This window comes from Nelumbo lutea, chromosome 4, assembly GCF_056320005.1.
Source record: "Nelumbo lutea isolate HS-2025 chromosome 4, American lotus-T2T, whole genome shotgun sequence".
Classification (NCBI taxonomy): Eukaryota; Viridiplantae; Streptophyta; class Magnoliopsida; order Proteales; family Nelumbonaceae; genus Nelumbo; species Nelumbo lutea.
Window position 1 is genome coordinate 39,502,201 of NC_142687.1, and position 18,243 is coordinate 39,520,443.

Consider the following 18,243-nt stretch of genomic DNA (forward strand, 5'->3'; position numbering starts at 1 on the left):
TGAACTACAGACAAAGTTGGGTATGCATTTTCTGAGGAAGAGTTGTATTACTAATTGTTCTTATATATTGTTTAATTGGTTTAGATTTTGGTGTCTATCAAAATCAACTAACTTAATCAATTAGAGAATGGGTTGGATGGTAGTAATATTTATTTAGATTCTATGGTACAGAATCATGGTTTGAGCATACTGACACCAAAAACTGCTGTACAAATTGATGGAAACATTCACATGCAGACCCCAGAACCGACAAACCGCTCATAGTGTTGCTTTCAGTGGGGGTGGTGGTGTATTATTTTCAATTCTTGTTGCAACTTCTTACATGGTGATTCTACTAGTACCAAAATCACTTTTATATACCTTGGAAATGATCGATTTCACTAGGCTAAGGATTTAGAGCATAGCTACTGCTCTTATTTATAATTTTTAATTAAACCTTTTCTCTACTCCTTAATAGTTTGGACTCAGTTACCCTGTATAGGTGCTAGTTGGGCCGGGTTCTCTACTCCATAAAACCTTTAACTTTGGATGAAGGTTGAGGTTCGGAGGATTTGAGACCGATTGATCTGTTTTGTAAATAAGAAAAGAATACATGTCAGAGGCCTTGGATGCTATGGCAAGGGTGGAGGCTCCGACTGCTAAGTTAATTGAGTGCTTAAGGAGGAGTTGAACCAAACAAGAACCAAGGGCTTAGAGCTTAGTCCTTGATAGCCAAGAATAGTTTTTGGGATTTTGAATATATGATTACCTTGAGGTGAATACTCCCTTTTATAGCTAACTTTGCCTTAGAAATGGTTGGAAAGTAGATGATGTAATTCGATTTGGTCGACTCTGAATATAAAGCATGTACTTTATGGTATGTATGTAAAATTTTCCATAAAACCCGGTAGTTGAGAAATTATGAAACTGTTATTCATGGTTTGACCAGTGAGTCTCATTTAACTCTCTACTCCGTTTTCATCCTGTGTCGTTACTAACCTCTGACCTGCTAATATTACCTTCCAAAAAAAATATTGTAAACTTAGGAGGTTATGATTTTTTTAGTTTAAATATGAGATAATCTTCAGCCCAACCCAATCCAACCTAATGTGGATGGGACCGGTTCAACACTTTGAGTTGGGCAAGGGTTAAACCTTGACCCAGCCCAACCTGGCCCTACTTACACCTATATTGAAGACCAAAAAAATCTGTAAAGCAGGTATCTAACCCATCTTAGAGGAATAAAGAAGAGTATTGCCAAACAATCATTTGTGTGGTTTCAGTGATTCAGTGTTTTAAAAGCCAACTGGAAAATAGGACCACTTTTTCATCCGAGTGGTGGGTCAGTGATTCAACTGTATAGATTAATTATTAATTATGTCAATTAATGACATAGTAGATTATAAATAAAATATAAAAATAAATAAATTGTAAAAATACAAAATTATACAAAAATTAGGGATAAAAAACTTCGATGGATTAACCGGTCCAATCGGCCGAGTCACCATCAGATCGAAAACCTTGGTGAGATACCACCTCGTCTGTAGGGCCAAGAAAATTAAACCAAATCACATTAACTGGTTTACTGCATATAAAATTAAGGGTATCTGCTGCATATTAATTAAAAATATGTGATTGCAGTCCCATCACCGACCAAATTAGAAACGTTTCAACTCTGTTCCATCTAGTGATTCAGGATGCTTAAACAATCAGTACCTTCATATTTTAATCTTTGAAGGATTAACATAATCCATGCAAGTTACGTTCCAAAGAGCTCATTAAGTACAAGCCTTCAGCTTGATTCTTCCCCAACATCCAGCCAGAAATTTTTCAGCTCCAACCAGCTTTCATGGCTTCATCCCTTCTCAAAACATTTCTACTCCTCTCTGCAATCTTCTGTACAAGATCATGGGCTGTTATCTCATCATCTTCTTCTTCTACTGCTACCTTAGATACTCATTTGGTTTCTATAAAATCTGTCTGCAAATCCACACCATACCCAGATGCCTGCTTCGACTCGTTGCAGCTCTCCATTTCAGTCGATATCAATATCAGTCCAAACATCCTTAGCTACCTTCTTCAGACACTGCAAATTGCAATCTCAGAAGCGGGCAAGGTCTTGGATCTCTTCTCCACCATTAATGGAGACTCGGGCATTGTTGAAAAGCAACGAGGAGCCATCAGAGACTGCAAGGAGCTCCACCAAATTACAATCACTTCTCTGCAGAGATCCATGTCCTGGATCCAGTCAGACGATGCCCGTAAGCTATCTGATGCTAGAGCCTTCCTCAGTGCAGCTCTCACCAACAAGAAGACCTGTTTGGAGGGTCTTGATTCTGCAACAGGTCCTCTGAAACTAGTCTTAGTCCAGTCCATCATCAGTTCTTACAAACATGTTAGTAATTCACTCTCACTTTTGCCTAAGCCAGCCCCACAGAAAATGAAAGGTGGGTCGAACAGGCGCCTCATGGGCTTCCCGGCTTGGTTGTCCCCGAGAGATCGCCGGATATTGCAGAGCTCCGGCGGAGATTACAATCCAAGCGACATAATTACAGTGGCTAAGGACGGTACCGGAAACTTCACCACCATTACTGCTGCCATTAATTTTGCTCCCAGTTACAAAAATGACAGAACAATTATATATGTCAGAGAAGGAATTTACAAGGAAAATGTGGACATCCCAAGCTTCAAGACTAACATTGTACTCTTGGGAGATGGTGCAGATAGCACGGTAATTACAGGCAGCAGAAGCATGGGTGATGGTTGGACTACTTTCAGCTCTGCAACTCTTGGTAATGAGCCAAAATTCTTTCCACCCTTCTTTCTCTTTCAAAGTTCCTACCTTTTAATGTGCTTGTTTTAATTTCTTCTGAATGTACTGATTCTTGTCATTTGCTTAACTTTTTCTTTTCTCTCTTTTTTTTTTCATTATTAATTGAATTCTAATTAATGTAAGGGTTTGTGCTTAGGGAAGATAAATAAAAATAAAATAAAATAAAGTAAATTCCTGGTTCATTCAACAAGTTGGACTGCAATTTACATGACTGCACGTGAAAAGTAGTTAGATTACATAATTTAGTTCTTCACACCATTATCAAGATTCAGAAGATGACATGCTAACCCTAAGTGGGTCCATTTTTGTGCTGTCCTGATTGAAGATTGTGTTCATTTTTTTGGGCTAAGCACACTGTGCTTAAGTTTGATCAACTTGCACCATTTAATTCATTTCAGGTGTCTCCGGAAATGGGTTTCTAGCACGGGACATGGCCTTCATGAACACGGCAAGGCCCGGAAAACAGCAGGCCGTCGCCTTGCGGGTGAATGCCGACTTATCGGCAGTCTACCGGTGCAAGATTGTGGGGTACCAAGACACACTGTATGTTCATTCCTTCAGACAATTCTATAGGGAGTCCGACATCTATGGGACTGTGGATTTCATCTGTGGAAATGCAGCTGTTGTCTTCCAGGGCTGCAACATGATAGCAAGGCTGCCCATCCCGGGGCAATTCAATGTGATCACAGCTCAGGCCAGAGACAACCCAGATATGGACACTGGGGTCTCCATTCAGAACTGTTCAATTCTTGCCTCAGACGACTTATCCTCGAAATCTGGTAGTGTCAAGAGTTACCTGGGGAGGCCATGGACGACATACTCGAGGACTGTGTACATGGAATCCTACATTGACAGCCTCATTGATCCCAGTGGATGGGTTGAGTGGTCTGGTGATCAAGGATTAGATAAACTGTATTATGGAGAGTATGAGAATAGTGGGCCTGGTTCAGACACTGATGGACGAATCACCTGGCCGGGGTACCACATAATGGACTATGAGGATGCAAGGGCTTTCACCGTCTCAGAGTTCATCGCCGGCGACCAGTGGCTGGACTCAACTTCATTTCCTTATGATGATGGGGTTTGATTTTTTCTTCTTCTTTTTTTTTTTTTTTTATGGATGTGTGCGATTCTATATATGGAAATTATTTACTGCAAATCTTTGTAACTGCATTTATTTCTCTTTGTGAACTATAACAAAGTTTTCATGGTATAAAAGCAAGGAAAATATATATAGATCAAATGTTTCAGCTGGTAAAATTTCGGTCCCACCACAGAAGCAACCAGATAAGACGGGGAAATTTCTTTTGGACACATTACTGGAAAGATTCACGTGAGATGCTCTCCTTTCTAGTTAGTACAAATATTCTTCAGATTTATCTCTGAATGAATTCATCTGTCTTTTATGGAGAGGAATCTAGAATGGTTCACACCATGACATTATTATCATAAATTAATTTTTTGGGTATAATTCTGTCCACTGTTTGTGATACAAAAGCACTGGAGAGAAGTCGAAAGGGGGGACAGATTTGTACCATTTACAAAGAATTGCATTAATGTCTGGTGTATTGTTCTTTTCAGAATTGCATCAACAAAAAGGTCCACAATCCACATTGGCTTGAGTTTCCTTGGCATTCTCCTCCAGCACCTTGTGTAACCCCCAACTACAATTTACAAAAGAAGCAACTGGGAAGGAGATAGTTTCTAATACCATGGGGAAATGTGCTAGTATCATGATATAGCCATATCATCATTTTCTTCTGGGCCATTGATTTGTTTCAGTCTTAATAACACCCATAGCCCATCCAACCCACCAAGTCATTATCTAAATCCTTTTTGTGACTAAGATCTTTGAATGGGTCAATTCGTATCTGATGTACCTCCATCCAAGTTCGATTTGCTTAGAAAAATGCCATTGGATTGATTTAGGGTTGTTATAGATTAGTTTTGGATTAGGGTTGACTACATCAGGTTGAAGGATTGCTTGGGTTAGGCTTTTGTTTGGAGGCGGAGGTTCTACTTCCATAAGGGGTTGTGCTAGGTTTGGTCTCAAGGCAACCTCATTGGGCCGGCCCAAATTGAACCCCAGCTTTAGGGTTGAGACTAAAGAGCAAAGGGGATCTAACTTCATTAATCCAAGTTTGATCGTTTATAAACATGGATCATCTGAGTCTGAAATAATCAGATCAAATCTTGGGTTAAATATTGTCAGGTTTTTGGGTGCCTTCAACCACTCTGGATTCACTACAAATAAGATGTTTAACAAGGGCCACGAAACATGTACCAGCAACTGTTAGTCGTACAAGTAAGTGTGCATTGGTTTGTATGTGTAATTTTTTATGATGATGATAGTAAATAATATGTTTCCAAAATTTTTTACATTTTTTATATTTCTATGTTTACAAAAATTATTCTTATTTATCACACTTATTTTTGTTTAATATGATGGATATACCATATTAGAGATGTGTTTGAATGTTTTCTAAATATATTTTTTTATATTTTTATATGTTTTTTATCTTTATTCTTATTATTTTATTATTTAATTATGAAATCAAGGGTTAACACATTTGATCATAAAGGTTGAATTGTTGGCTTGTCAAGTTGAATACAACTCGCTTTGGTTGGTTTTAAATTTGTATTTTATTTCTATCATCAATAAAGTAATTATTCTTTATCACACTTATTTTCTTTAATATGTTAGTAACTTTGATGTTAAACAGACTAACAAGTGTTAGTAGATTATCGTTTTACCATTTGTTATATTTGGCCCATTTTTTAATATTCCAAAACTACCCCTGTTATTATTTGACCCAAAACCCATTTTCCAACTTCCTTGGAATACTTTCGAACAGCACAATGAGAGCAAAGCGTCTCTCAACAAGTAGAAATCTTATAGGCAGTGGGGCACTTAAAGGCATTTTAGTCATAAAATATGTTTAATAAGGCTAGCTTTCCATTTAGGGGCAGTTTGGTCATGAAAATTACATTTCTATTGCTGTGGACAACTTTTGTCAATGTACACTAAGGTGCTCTAACGGATGGTGTTTTAGAAAATAAAAACTCAATGACATGCCCCTAGACGTTTTGAAAAGTTATGGTGAGTTTAAGAGAAATACTGGAAAATCATGTTGAGGTTTAGAAACAATTTCCCTTCGATGAAAGAATAGGAGTTTTTTTCTTTTTCTTTTTTTTTTTTTTTTTTTTTTGAATGAAAGCCCTTAGGCAGATTCGTTCATTCAACTCAGCAGAAGAAAACCCGGAGGGATAGACCAAGTGTTGGTCCTAAAAATATTACAAGCATATTTTGCAATAACATGAGTGGCTTTAATTATATGTGCGTGGTATGAAGGAGATGGTATAAGAAGGTCCCTGCAATTGGCTATGATAGAGAATAATTGCCAAGGTGTATCCAGGTGATCCTCCAACAGGGATTTAACCACCTTCTGGTCATTTCCTTTGATCTAGATATGAGAAACTTTCAAGTCTTTAGCCATATATAGACCTATTCATGGGCCAGGCTCGGACTTGGTTTTTGCTAAAATTCTAATGGGCCTAACTCGAAGTCCGAGCCTGAGACAGTGTAAAATTGGGCCCAAAGCTCAACCCGTGAACAGGTCTAGCCATACAAATACCTATCCGTAAAGATCGGGCCTCAGTGGTTTGTAGATCAGTGAGACACTCATTAGTGAGACATATATACCTTGTTAATAAGTTTTGGGCCAGGTCCATGCAAACCAAGACCTAGGCCCTATTAAATGCTTCAGTTTCAGGTCTATGTTGGGCTTGGGCCTGTGTATGATATTTGTCGCTCTACACCCAATCCACCAAATAAATCCCACACTTTCTCATGGCAGCAATCTGTGTAGAAAAAAAATGATAATGCCTAAAATACCAATAATAGGTCAACAATTAAAAGAATAAATAAATAAATAAAATATTTATAGTTTTATCAATTAAAATAAATTATCAATAAAAAATCAAATGTAATTAATTAACATGAAAGGCAGAATGTAGCGTAAGCCCTTCTTGTTGTCATATATTCCAGGAAATTTTGACCCAAAACAGGATTTCTAGTACACTTGTAACACATCCACATAGACCCGGACCCGGCTATATGCACTAATTCCAAGTTTTATCGAGTTCGTTTCCAGATACGTTATATGATCTTTTTTTTTCACTAAATAATTGGAACTAATCGGATATGTGGAAATTGGTTGCGTTCTAGTTGTTAATTCTATTTTCCCTGCTTCAGCTAAGGCGAAGTCAAAATAAGCATCATTTTAAGGTCATGTTTGGGAGTATTTAAAATTAAGCATTTATTTAAAGGATAAATCTCTTAAACTATCGCCTAATGACACGCGGTGCCCCTATGTTTAGTTATGGTCTTGCAGTAAGTTTTTCTGATAATTGTCATTGCGGCTAAGCATTAACAGAAAGAAATGAAATGTCAAATTTGCCCTTCTTTTCCAAAGGCTTTCAGTTTCACCAGGCAAGGCAAGGCAGTCGAAGGCTAGCAAGAATGCTCTTCAGGTATAGCGTATTGTCCCGGAGGCTTCAAATTTGCCCTTCTTTTCCACAGCCACCGTCAGGCGAGGCAATTGAATGCAGCGTTAGTGTACCAAATAAGTGTTGTAACTGTAGGGAAGATTGCTCTGTGTCTCTGTAGGAGCGAGGGTGCTCTTTAGGTAATAGCGCCGGAAGGTTTTTGGCCAGTAACTCTGTATGGTGGAGGAGCGAAGAATCATATGGAAGGACAAGCGGACGAGAATGACTAATGTATATTGCAGTGGAAATGAAGAGATCGAAAGTAATAAGAAAAATGGCGTCAGCTGTGTCTTTTTGGTTAGTCAAGGATTTTCCCCTACTGCTAGAATAGATGGGCTCACAATAAGCCTACCATCACAAACTGATCTCGCAAGTCTGGACTCGCAGCGAGATCTCGCGAGACTCGTGAGGTTCGAATCTTAGCGGTTCTGAGGAGGCCAACCCGGTAAGGGGACGAAAGGGGACGAAGGAGAGAGAGAACGAAGGGGAAGAAGTAGTTGCGGCGTGTTCTGGAAAGCAACGTGTGCCGGAGAGGGAGATTGATTCTGAAAGCACGAAGACTGATCTGATTTATTGCCCGATCTGATCGAGACACTGAAATCCCTCCGCCTGAAGACCATCCGAGCAGAAATGGCGATGTTGGGAGGTAGAGTCCGGAACATTTTAGTCGTCACCGGAGAGGGAGACAACAGCGACGAATCTATCGGATTCTTACGGGACGCCTTCAAAACCATGGTGGAACGGTCCAACTCCGGTGATTTTTTTAAAAGGCGTCGGTGGTAAATATTCTTCTCCGTCATCTTTGTTAGCTCGGGAGCTCAACGGAGGTTCCTCTCTCTCTCTTTGTCCCCTTCATTCTCTCTCCCCCTGTTCCCTTCGTTCTCTCTCCCTGTCGCCCCTGTTTCATTAGTACCGTTGCTGCAAATTGCAATTGCAGCAACGACAGACCCCTCCACATCCCCTCTCTCTCTCTCGGTTCCCTTCGTTCGTTCTCCTTCCCTTTCCACATCCGGCCTCTCCTTGTATTACCCAAAAAAATCTAAGTGGCAAACTGTGATGTAGAGCCCTCTTCGCCGGCGATATGGGTGCAGAGTGGTTCGCTGTAGATGCCGTCGGTGAGAGGGATGGTGAAGAAGGGAGAGGGACGAAGGGCAAAATTCAATTTTGAAGACATCACGCGGTGTTACGTGTATGAATTTCGGAGCAGCATCAACGGATATTAAGGCAGGGAGGACATGGACAATTGTTAAAAACTTAAGGGTACTTCCAGACAATAGATAAACAGTAGAGGTACGGTGTATCATTTATACTAAACAGTGAGATTTACCCTTATTTAAAATAAGTGTTTATTTGTGTTATTGGTGTTTGGAAAATAAATTTAAAATAAGTGTTTATTTTTAAGTCTAAACTTTCAGCTTTTTTTATTATAAAAATATTTTTATACAAGTACTTTTGTAAAAATGTTTTTATTAAAATACTTTCCTAAAAGTACTTTCATAAAAGTACTTTTATAAAAATGCTTTTACAAAATTGTTTTTATAAAAGTATTTTTGTAAATATGTTTTTGAAAAAATACTTTTGTAAAAAATGTTTTTATAAAAATAATTTAATAAAAGTACTTCCATAAGGGTATATTTTGAAAATTTGAAAGAAAATAAAAGACAAAATCACAAATGCTTATTTAAGTGTTTATTGGAGAAAAATACTACCAAACGTGCCAAATGCATATAAGTGCTTATTCAAATAATAACTTGTTTTTAAACACTTATTTGTAAGTTAAACACTCCCAAACATGACATAAATTCCATAATTTAAGAAACTGAAAAAATCCATTTTTTCTTCAATTTCATGATGCTTGAAAGTATATCCAAAGAGCAAGGTATAGAGATTCATGACTTTGTTAAATCCAAATTTCAGGGTCGAATCCAAATTCTACCTAGTAAGATTGCACCCAAGTGTTTATTGGGTAACTGGAGTTGGACCTGGCCATCCATGTGTCAAAAATCTAAGAAACTGAGTTGGACCCGGTTTTCATTTGGTCCATGTTTACTCAGACCCTGTTAATCAGACCCAGCTGGTGTATCTAGTAACGGGCTACTGATCGGGTATCCATTGCCACCCCGTAGCCGACCTAGGGGTGCAACTTGGGTACCTGAATTGAACATTTTACACTGCATTGGACCCAGGCTGTTGGGCCGGGCCCATTCAAAATTTAACAAAACCTCATCTCAAGCCCACCTAAGTGCAGTCCTATACATTTCATCCAACATTCCCTTTTGTACAATGTAATTCTATAATTCAACTTCTATCCCTTTTCTTCATTAGCCAATATTAGTTGTGGCTATCTGGGGTCTTGGGAGCATGGTTTTTAAAATCAGATTAGATCGGATGGTTGGACTGGAAAAACCGGGAACCAGTAAGGTGAATGATTTTGATTTTCCCAAAATCAGATTTTTCATAAAAATCGTTGATTTTGATCAACAAACTGTTGACCCGGGTGATTAACTGTTCGAACGGTTTTGATCAGTTTTATTTTATTTTAATTTTATTTTAAATTTTTTATTTTTTTTTGTCAAAACCAGATCATTTGACCCGATAACCAGACCTTTGACCGATTCAATCTCCAGATCGATTTTAAAAACCATGCTTGGGAGGAGTGGGCTGGATATGAACCTAAACTTTGGGCTGGGAGGTGCACTGTTCTACCCACTTGTCAAGATAAAGCTCCATCTATTTTACCTGTACAGAGGACAGGTCCATTGCGAGTTATGATAATAATAATAATCATTTAATCCTTCGACACTACATAAATCAATGTTTTCAAAATGTTGTTGATCTAGGAGGCTGAACCATTGGACTCAGGAATTGGTCACCTTTCCAGGTCCATTTACCACCAGGTCTGTTATTTTAAAAAAAAAAAACCCATGGTTTGATTAACGAACTGTTGACTCAGATGGTCCAACCCATCAAACCATTAAACCCAAACAATGGTTCATGGGATGATAACTATTTTTTTTTATAATTTAAACATTTTAATATGTTTGTGAGGACACCATGGGCCAATCTGTTCAAACTGGATGATTGAACCACTGACCCAGAACTAGGAGGCAAAAAATGGTTCTATGTTTGGATCAGTTTTTAAAATAATGACATAAATCTTGTTCCACTTTTATGGATTTGCTCCTCATAGAGCGACCTTCACACTAACTTCACACCACTTGTAGTTGCACATTGAGAACATCTCCATACTTGTATATTGTCATTCATGGGAAGATGTTCCTAATGCACGACTGCAACATTCTGTAAGATAGTGTGAGAAGCAACATGCTCACTCATCCAGTTACAAAGTTGGCAAAAAGATGGGCCCTCAAACAACTAATGGGCCTCCTCCAAAAATTTTCAGTGGATTTGGGTTTAATAAATATGTCTGGTGAGGGCAGATTTGGCCTTCCAGTGATATTGTGACACGTGGCACCTCGTGACAACTAGGCGACACCCAGGCAACAACTTACCAAGTTGGTGTCCCACCCGGACACCGGCCTGGCTGGCATGGCGCGGCCTACGCGCTGTTAGGCACGCGGCCTACGCACTGCCTGGTGCGGCTTGCGCGACCTGGCCGACCTGGATCAACCTGGCACATGATCCGACCTGGCCGACCTAGCCGACCTGGATCAGCCCGACACATGATCCGACCTGGCCGACCTAGCTGACCTGGATCAGCCTGGCACACGACCCGACCTAGCAACCCATAAGATGCCCACCGATAAACTCGGCATGCATAACCCACGAGCTCGGTAGCTCACCAAGGAGCTCGCCATCAAGGAGCCAGGTAGCTCGGCAAAGCTCGCCACAAGCAGCTCGACATAGCCTAAGGAGCTCGGTATAGCTCCCCCGGGCAACTCGCCACTTGTAGGGTAGCTCAGTACAGAAGAGCAGTTTGGCGTATTGCAGGAAGATCTCCTGCTTGACAACCGTACCTGACAGATCTGGAGACTCGCACCCACGTCTCTCGCCAGGCGGCGCCTTGCCTGGCAGAGCCGTACTATGCAACAGTCGCATGCACCCGCCGCCTCAGCTCTGACAGCGACGACTACGATAGAGAGACAGAAGCAGTTGTACCTGACTTGACAGAGGCGGTCATGCCTGATTTGACAGGACACCGCTATATAAGGACTCCAACCCCCAAAGGCAAGGGGGAGGGGGAGAGAATGAAAAAATGGAGGTAATCACTACTCTCTAGCTCTCTCTCATTCCTTTAATATCATCTTCAAGCTCTTGACAATCAGAGTGCTAACTTAGGCAACAGAGAGTCCCCGCCGAGTAAATACTCCCAAGCCCCCTAGTTCAGTTCTCGCAGGTTCCTCAGCTCCCGCCGCCTATAAAGAGGAGGAAAAGATGGAGTTCTCACAGGTCCCTCAGCTCCCGCCGCCTACAAAGGAGAGGAGATCACCTCATGCAGAGGGGAGTTGGGTTGCGCTACACCAGGGAGCTCCACCATCCTCTGAGTTACAGGCCGCCTAGGAGCAGGTCAAATGACGAGTCCACCAAAGTAGCTCACCACCAAGGAGTTCAGCATAGCTCTCCCCCGGGAAGTTCACCATCAAAGAGCTCGGAATAGCTCTCCCCAGCTCGGCATAGATCGGGCAGCTTAGCATAGCTCTCCCCTAGCTCGGCATAGCTCTCCCTCAGGCAGTTAGCCATCAGGGAGCTGGTCACCAGGTAGCTCACCACTAGGGAGCTCGTCACCAGGCAGCTTACCACCAGGGAGCTCGTCACCAGGTAAATCACCACCAGGCAGTTAGCCATTAGGGAGCTCGTCACCAGGTAGCTCACCACCAGGGAGCTCATAACCAAGTAGCTCGTCACCAGGTAGTTCACCACTAGGGAGCTCGTCACCGGGTAGCTCACCACCAGGGAGCTCATAACCAAATAGCTCGTCACCAGGTAGCTCACCACTAGGGAGCTCGTCACCAGGTAGCTCACCACCAGGGAGCTCATAACCAAATAGCTCATCACCAAGTAGCTCACCACTAGGGAGCTCGTCACCAGGTAGCTCACCACCAGGGAGTTCGTCACCAAGTAGCACACCACCAGGCAGTTCACCATCAGGGAGCTCCACCATCCTCTCCTGGGAGCAGGTCAAATGACAAGGCACTTAGCCAAAAAAAATTGATACATCACAAAAATTGGTACGTGACCAGAAACGGTTACATCAATTGGTGCCGTCTGTGGGAACACACTGCAAAAAGCTAAGTTCTCATCCTACAAAAGCTAAGTCTCTTCTCCCAGAAAGCTAAGTCCTCACTTTTTAGAAATTGAAGCTCTCGCTTTATAGTTTACATTTTTTATGAACTCAAAGACTATGCAGGGAGCCAGCAGACTAAGCAGCTCTACCAACTTTACTTTCAATTTAGATAAAACCTCATCAGTCCTCTCCGCAAGGTCCCCTCTACAAAGATGAGCTCTTCGTAGCTTCCGCAAGAGTTGGCGGCCAACAAACTACATAGGCACCCTTGCTGGTCGAGCCTTCCAAGGCTCCCGTGTGAGCTGGTGACCTGAAGTTAGTAGTGCTGCCCCCGAAGGTCGAGCTCCTAGTAGCTTCTTGTAGGAGTGGGTGACCGGTATTACGAGGCTCATGCAGCGCAATCACAGGTAGCTCGGCACCTGGTCAGCTCGGCACCTCACAGGTAGCTCGGCACCCGGTCAGCCTGACACCTCAAGTAGCTCGGCACCTCATAGGTAGCTCGGCACATGGTCAGCCCGACACCTCGGGTAGCTCGGCACCTCACAGGTAGCTCGGCACACAATCAACCCGACACCTCAGGTAGCTCGGCACCTGGTCAGCTCGGCACCTCACAGGTAGCTCGGCACCCGGTCAGCCCGACACCTCAAGTAGCTCGGCACCTCATAGGTAGCTTGGCACCTGGTCAGCCCGACACCTCGGGTAGCTCGACACCTCACAAGTAGCTCGGCACACAGTCAACCCAACACCTCAGGTAGCTCGGCACCCGGTCAGCCCGACACCTTAGGTAGCTCGACACCTGGTCAGCTCGGCACCTCATAGGTAGCTCGGCACTCGATCAGCCCAACACCTCAGGTAGCACGACACCTGGTAAGCTCAGCACCTCATAGGTATCTCGGCACCTGGTCAGCCCGACACCTCAAGTAGCTCGGCACCTCACAGGTAGCTCGACACCCGGTCAGCCCGACACCTCAGGTAGCTCGACACTTGGTCAGCTTGGCACCTCACAAGTAGCTTGGCACCCGGTCAGCCTGACACCTCAGGTAGCTCGATACCTCACAGGTAGCTCGGCACCCGGTCAGCCTGACACCTCAAGTAACTCGAACCTGGTGAGTTCGGCACCTCACAGGTAGTTCGGCACCCGGTCAGCCCGACACCTCAGGTAGCTCGACACTTGGTCAGCTTGGCACCTAGTCAGCCCGACACCTCACAGGTAGCTCGGCACCTCACAGACAGCCTACGAGCCACATTACTGCTTAAGAACCAGTCGCCTCTTCGGCATGGGCAAAGTCAAGAAGAGTGGACTACAAGTCACTCCCAAAGCCTATGGGCCACATTATTGCTAAATACCCAGTTGCTTCCTCAGCATGGGCAAAATAAGCAAAAGTGAACTATAAGTTGCCCCCAGAGCCTAAGGGCTACACTACTGAACTGGCGGAGACCTCCTCACCTTATAGGCAGCTCGCTACTTGTAGGCAGCTTGCCATATATAGACGACTCCCAAGGCCTAGGGAATTGGATTGACACTTACTAGCTCATCGACTTACAGCCCAAAAGAAAAATACTCCATTCATTGAGTTACTCTCAGCTTCGGAGTGGGGGGCAAATGATGAGGGCAGATTTGGCCCTCCAGTGAAATTGTGACACGTGGCACCTCGTGACAACTAGGCGACACCTAGGCAATAACTTACCGAGTTGGTGACCCACCCGGGCACCGGCCTGGCGTGGGGCCTGCACGCGGCCTGCACACTACCTGGAGTGGCCTATGCGCGGCCTGGAGCGGCTTGCGCATGGCCTGCGCGACCTGGCTGATCTGGATCAACCTGGCACATGATCCGACCTGGCCGACCTAGCTGACCTGGATCAGCCCGGTACATGATCCGACTTGGCTGACCTAGCCGACCTGGATCAGCCTGGCACATGACCCGACTTGGCAACCCATAAGACGCCCACTGATAAACTCGGCATGCATACCCCACGAGCTCGGTAGTTCACCAAGGAGCTCACCAAGGAGCTAGGCAGCTCTCCAAGGGGCTCGCCACCAAGGAGCCAGGCAGCTCGGCAGAGCTCGCCACAAGCAGCTCGGCATAGCCCAAGGAGCTCGGCATAGCTCCCCCGGGCAACTCGCCACTTGTAGGGTAGCTCGGTACAGAAGAGTAGTTTGGCGTATCGCAGGAAGATCTCCTGCCTGACAACCGTACCTAATAGATCTGGAGACTCGCACCCACGTCTCTCGCCAGGCAGCGCCTTGCCTGGCAAAGCCATAGTCTGCTACAGCCGCCTACACTCGCCGCCTCAGCTCTGACAGCGACGACTACGGTAGAGAGACAGAGGTGGTTGTACCTGACTTGACAGAGGTAGTAACACCTGATTTGACAGGACACCGCTATATAAGGACTCCAACCCCAAAAGGCAAGGGGGAGAGGGAGAGAATGAAAAAATGGAGGTAATCCCTACTCTCTAGCTCTCTCATTCCTCTAATATCATTTTCAAGCTCTCGACAATCAGAGTGCTAACTTAGGCAACGGAGAGTCCCCGCCGGGTAAATACCCCTAGGCCCCCTAGTTCAGTTCTCACAGATTTCTCAGCTCCCGCCACCTACAAAGAGGAGGAAAAGATGGAGTTCTCGAAGGTCCCTCAGCTCCCGCCGCCTACAAAGGAGAGGAGATTACCTCATGCAGAGGGCAATTGGGTTGCGCTACACCAGGGAGCTCCACCATCCTCTTAGTTACAGGCCACCTAGGAGCAGGTCAAATGACGAGTCCACCAAAGTAGCTCACCACCAAGGAGCTCAGCATAGCTCTCCCCCGGGCAATTCGCCATCAGGGAGCTTGGCATAGCTCGGGCAGGTTAGCATAGCTCTCCCCTAGCTTGGCATAGCTCTCCCCCAGGCAGTTAGCCATCAGGGAGCTCACCACCAGGGAGCTTATCACCAGGCAGCTCACCACTAGGGAACTCGTCACCAGGTAGCTCACCACCAGGCAGTTAGCCATCAGGGAGCTCGTCACCAGGTAGCTCACCACCAGGGAGCTCATCACCAGGCAGCTCACCACCAGGGAGCTCGTCACCAGGTAGCTCACCACCAGGGAGCTCGTCACCAAGTACACCACCAGGGAGCTCATCACTAGGAAGTTCACCACCCGGAAGCTCGTCACCAAGTAGCTCACCACCAAGGAGCTCATTACCAAGTAGCTCACCACCAGGGAGTTCGCCACCAAGTAGCTCGTTACCAGGTAGCTCACCACCAGGGAGTTCATCACCAGGTAGCTCACCACCATACAGTTCACCATCAGGGAGCTCCATCATCCTTTCTTGGGAGCAGGTCAAATGACAAGGCACTTAGCTAAAAAAAATTGATACATCACAAAAATTGATACGTGACCAGAAACACTTACATCAATGTACATTGAAATTGGGGGATAGTATGAAATTATTAGAGGATCTAAGAGTTGAAATGATAATAGGGTTGCACAAAACAAAAATGGGAATCGATCATTATTAAATGGGTTGTTCAGATAAGGGATAAGGTTCTTTTTTTTTAAAAAGGAAAAGTTAATGGTGTTTTTGAAGAGATAATAAAAGAGAAGATAATAGGCCCCACTAAAGATAGTTCATACGACAAGGAATCTTGAAAATCAGCTCCATGATGGTTGTTCTGATGGATGGTCATATTATATGATTATTTTTGCTTGGGTTGGTTCACTAAACCAAAACCTATTACATACATCAGTTCCGGGTCTACCAGGTTTGAGAGAGTTGTCAAATGATCAGAGCCAATTGGGTATAAGGAAACCTTGAACATTTGTATAAAAATTAGTGATAGAAAAAGAAAAAAAGAATTTACCCTTTTATTTGAATAACTCATATAATTAAAAAAATATTTATGGGGTATTTGTAAATTGGACCCAGAATCCCACATTATTCTTAATTTATAGAGCTGAGTTGGACCCAGATCCAATGCCGGGTATTCGGGTAATCGGGTACCCCTTGCCACCCATTGGCTTGCAATCCTGTTCACGCATGTTCAAGGATGATCGATTCTTTCTTTTTCAGGCATCTTTAATATGTGGTGGTGGATACGTAGTAAGGTGGCAATGTCTTTTATTTATGAGTTGAACCCAGATCCAATGTCGGGTATTTGGGTAATCGGGTACCCCTAGCCACCCATTGGCTTGCAATTCTCTTCACGCATGTTCAGAGGATGATCGATTCTTTCTTTTTCAGGCATATTTAATATGTGGTGGTGGATGCAGGAATGGTCAAGGACTCCTTTAATTAAAGAGATGCCAATTTGTCTTTTATTTATGAGTGAAGCACTTGATTGGTAGGATACGTATTAAGTGGCAATGGCAATGTTTGATTGATTTGTTGATTGAGATAGAGACCCAATTCAATCCTATCCGGTATACCTCACTTAGAAGATACCCACAAATCCATTTTCCAATTTGGTGAATGGATGTGTTGAAAAGCAGAAAAGCAAAATCTAAGAGATGAATAGTTTAGGATCCGTTTGATTTGTGGTTGGAAGTGGAACTGAATAGCTTATTTCCTACCTGTTTGGTTCAGATGGAAATTGAAATTGTAACTGAAATAAGATTATTTCTGACGATAACTGGAGTTTGTAGGGTTCAGTCGTTCCAGGAAGGGGGAGGGGGGGTAGCATATTATGGGTAGGCATGGCAGAATTCTCCTGGGCAACAGATCCAGAATCGATTGGAATCGTATAAACTCGACCTGACACTGTATATCTCACTATAAAACGGGGCCCACCATAAAGTGAGACCCACCATAAGATACACAGTGTCAGATGATGTTGATAGGGTGTTGGAATGTACACTCTGGGTGAGTTGAATGTTCCATTCCCTTAAATTGAGGAATGCCAGTCGATCGTGGGATTCCAGTTCTGCCCAACCAAACGAAAATGCATCGACGTTCCAAATCCCTATTCCTACCAACTCTGGGTGGGTGGTCTAATTCATCACAAATTCTGTATCGGGACTGGTCTGCTGCTTCTCAGCTTGCCACTTGTCACATATTCAGAAGGTCTGTACACGTATTTCAGTGGGTCTATACTCCCAGAATGGAAATGAGTTGGACCAAGTACAAAAATTAGAAAATAGAGCGCTGCATAATTAGGACAGACCGACGGAGTATAGATAAAATTTCATTAGAAATCTTATAATTATCTTGCTGATTTTTGGTGTAGAACTGTAGATGTAAATAGGGTTATGGTGGTCCAGACCACAATTTGGGTATTGTGGCCCAACCCTGACAAGGGATCTATGATCCACCCATCTTTTAATGCACATCCCATAGTTTTGATAAACAAACTCTAATCACACCAATGACAAGTTGACAACAAAATCCCCTTCATTTTAAATTCAACGCACTGTGATCTACTCTTTTTTTTTATTAAGGCACTACTGCTTCCACAATTTATTGGATGGGCACAACAAAATGCTGCTACAGTGGCCACAGCAGATACCAACTCTCTAGTATGGATTCTTCTCTATTAAAGGGGAGAATGACCCACTGGGTCTTGTTTCTCTGTTTGGTGGACAAAATTGAATTGGGTCAATAATTGGCCCCTCCAAATGGAACCTCTGGTTCTAGTTAGGAACAATGGAAGAATATTTGCTAC

The 18,243-nt window shown here is 43.4% G+C and overlaps 1 protein-coding gene across 1 annotated transcript; it reads left to right on the top strand.

Moving 5' to 3' along the window:
* The first annotated feature begins 1,602 nt into the window (after positions 1-1,602).
* Positions 1,603-4,072, top strand: LOC148855331 (putative pectinesterase/pectinesterase inhibitor 12). The gene is made up of 2 exons (XM_088985124.1): positions 1,603-2,771; positions 3,211-4,072. Exons 1-2 carry the CDS (start codon positions 1,829-1,831, stop codon positions 3,897-3,899), a joined length of 1,632 nt encoding a protein of 543 aa, XP_088841250.1. The 5' UTR covers positions 1,603-1,828; the 3' UTR covers positions 3,900-4,072.
* Positions 4,073-18,243: the final 14,171 nt, after the last annotated feature.

What these genes read in the sequence shown, in the direction of transcription:
- LOC148855331 (XM_088985124.1), top strand. Translation starts at nt 1,829, where the DNA reads ATGGCTTCATCCCTTCTCAAAACATTTCTACTCCTCTCTGCAATCTTC. An exon ending in TTTCAGCTCTGCAACTCTTG is followed by an intron (nt 2,772 to 3,210) that starts GTAATGAGCCAA and finishes AATTCATTTCAG; the next exon opens with GTGTCTCCGGAAATGGGTTT.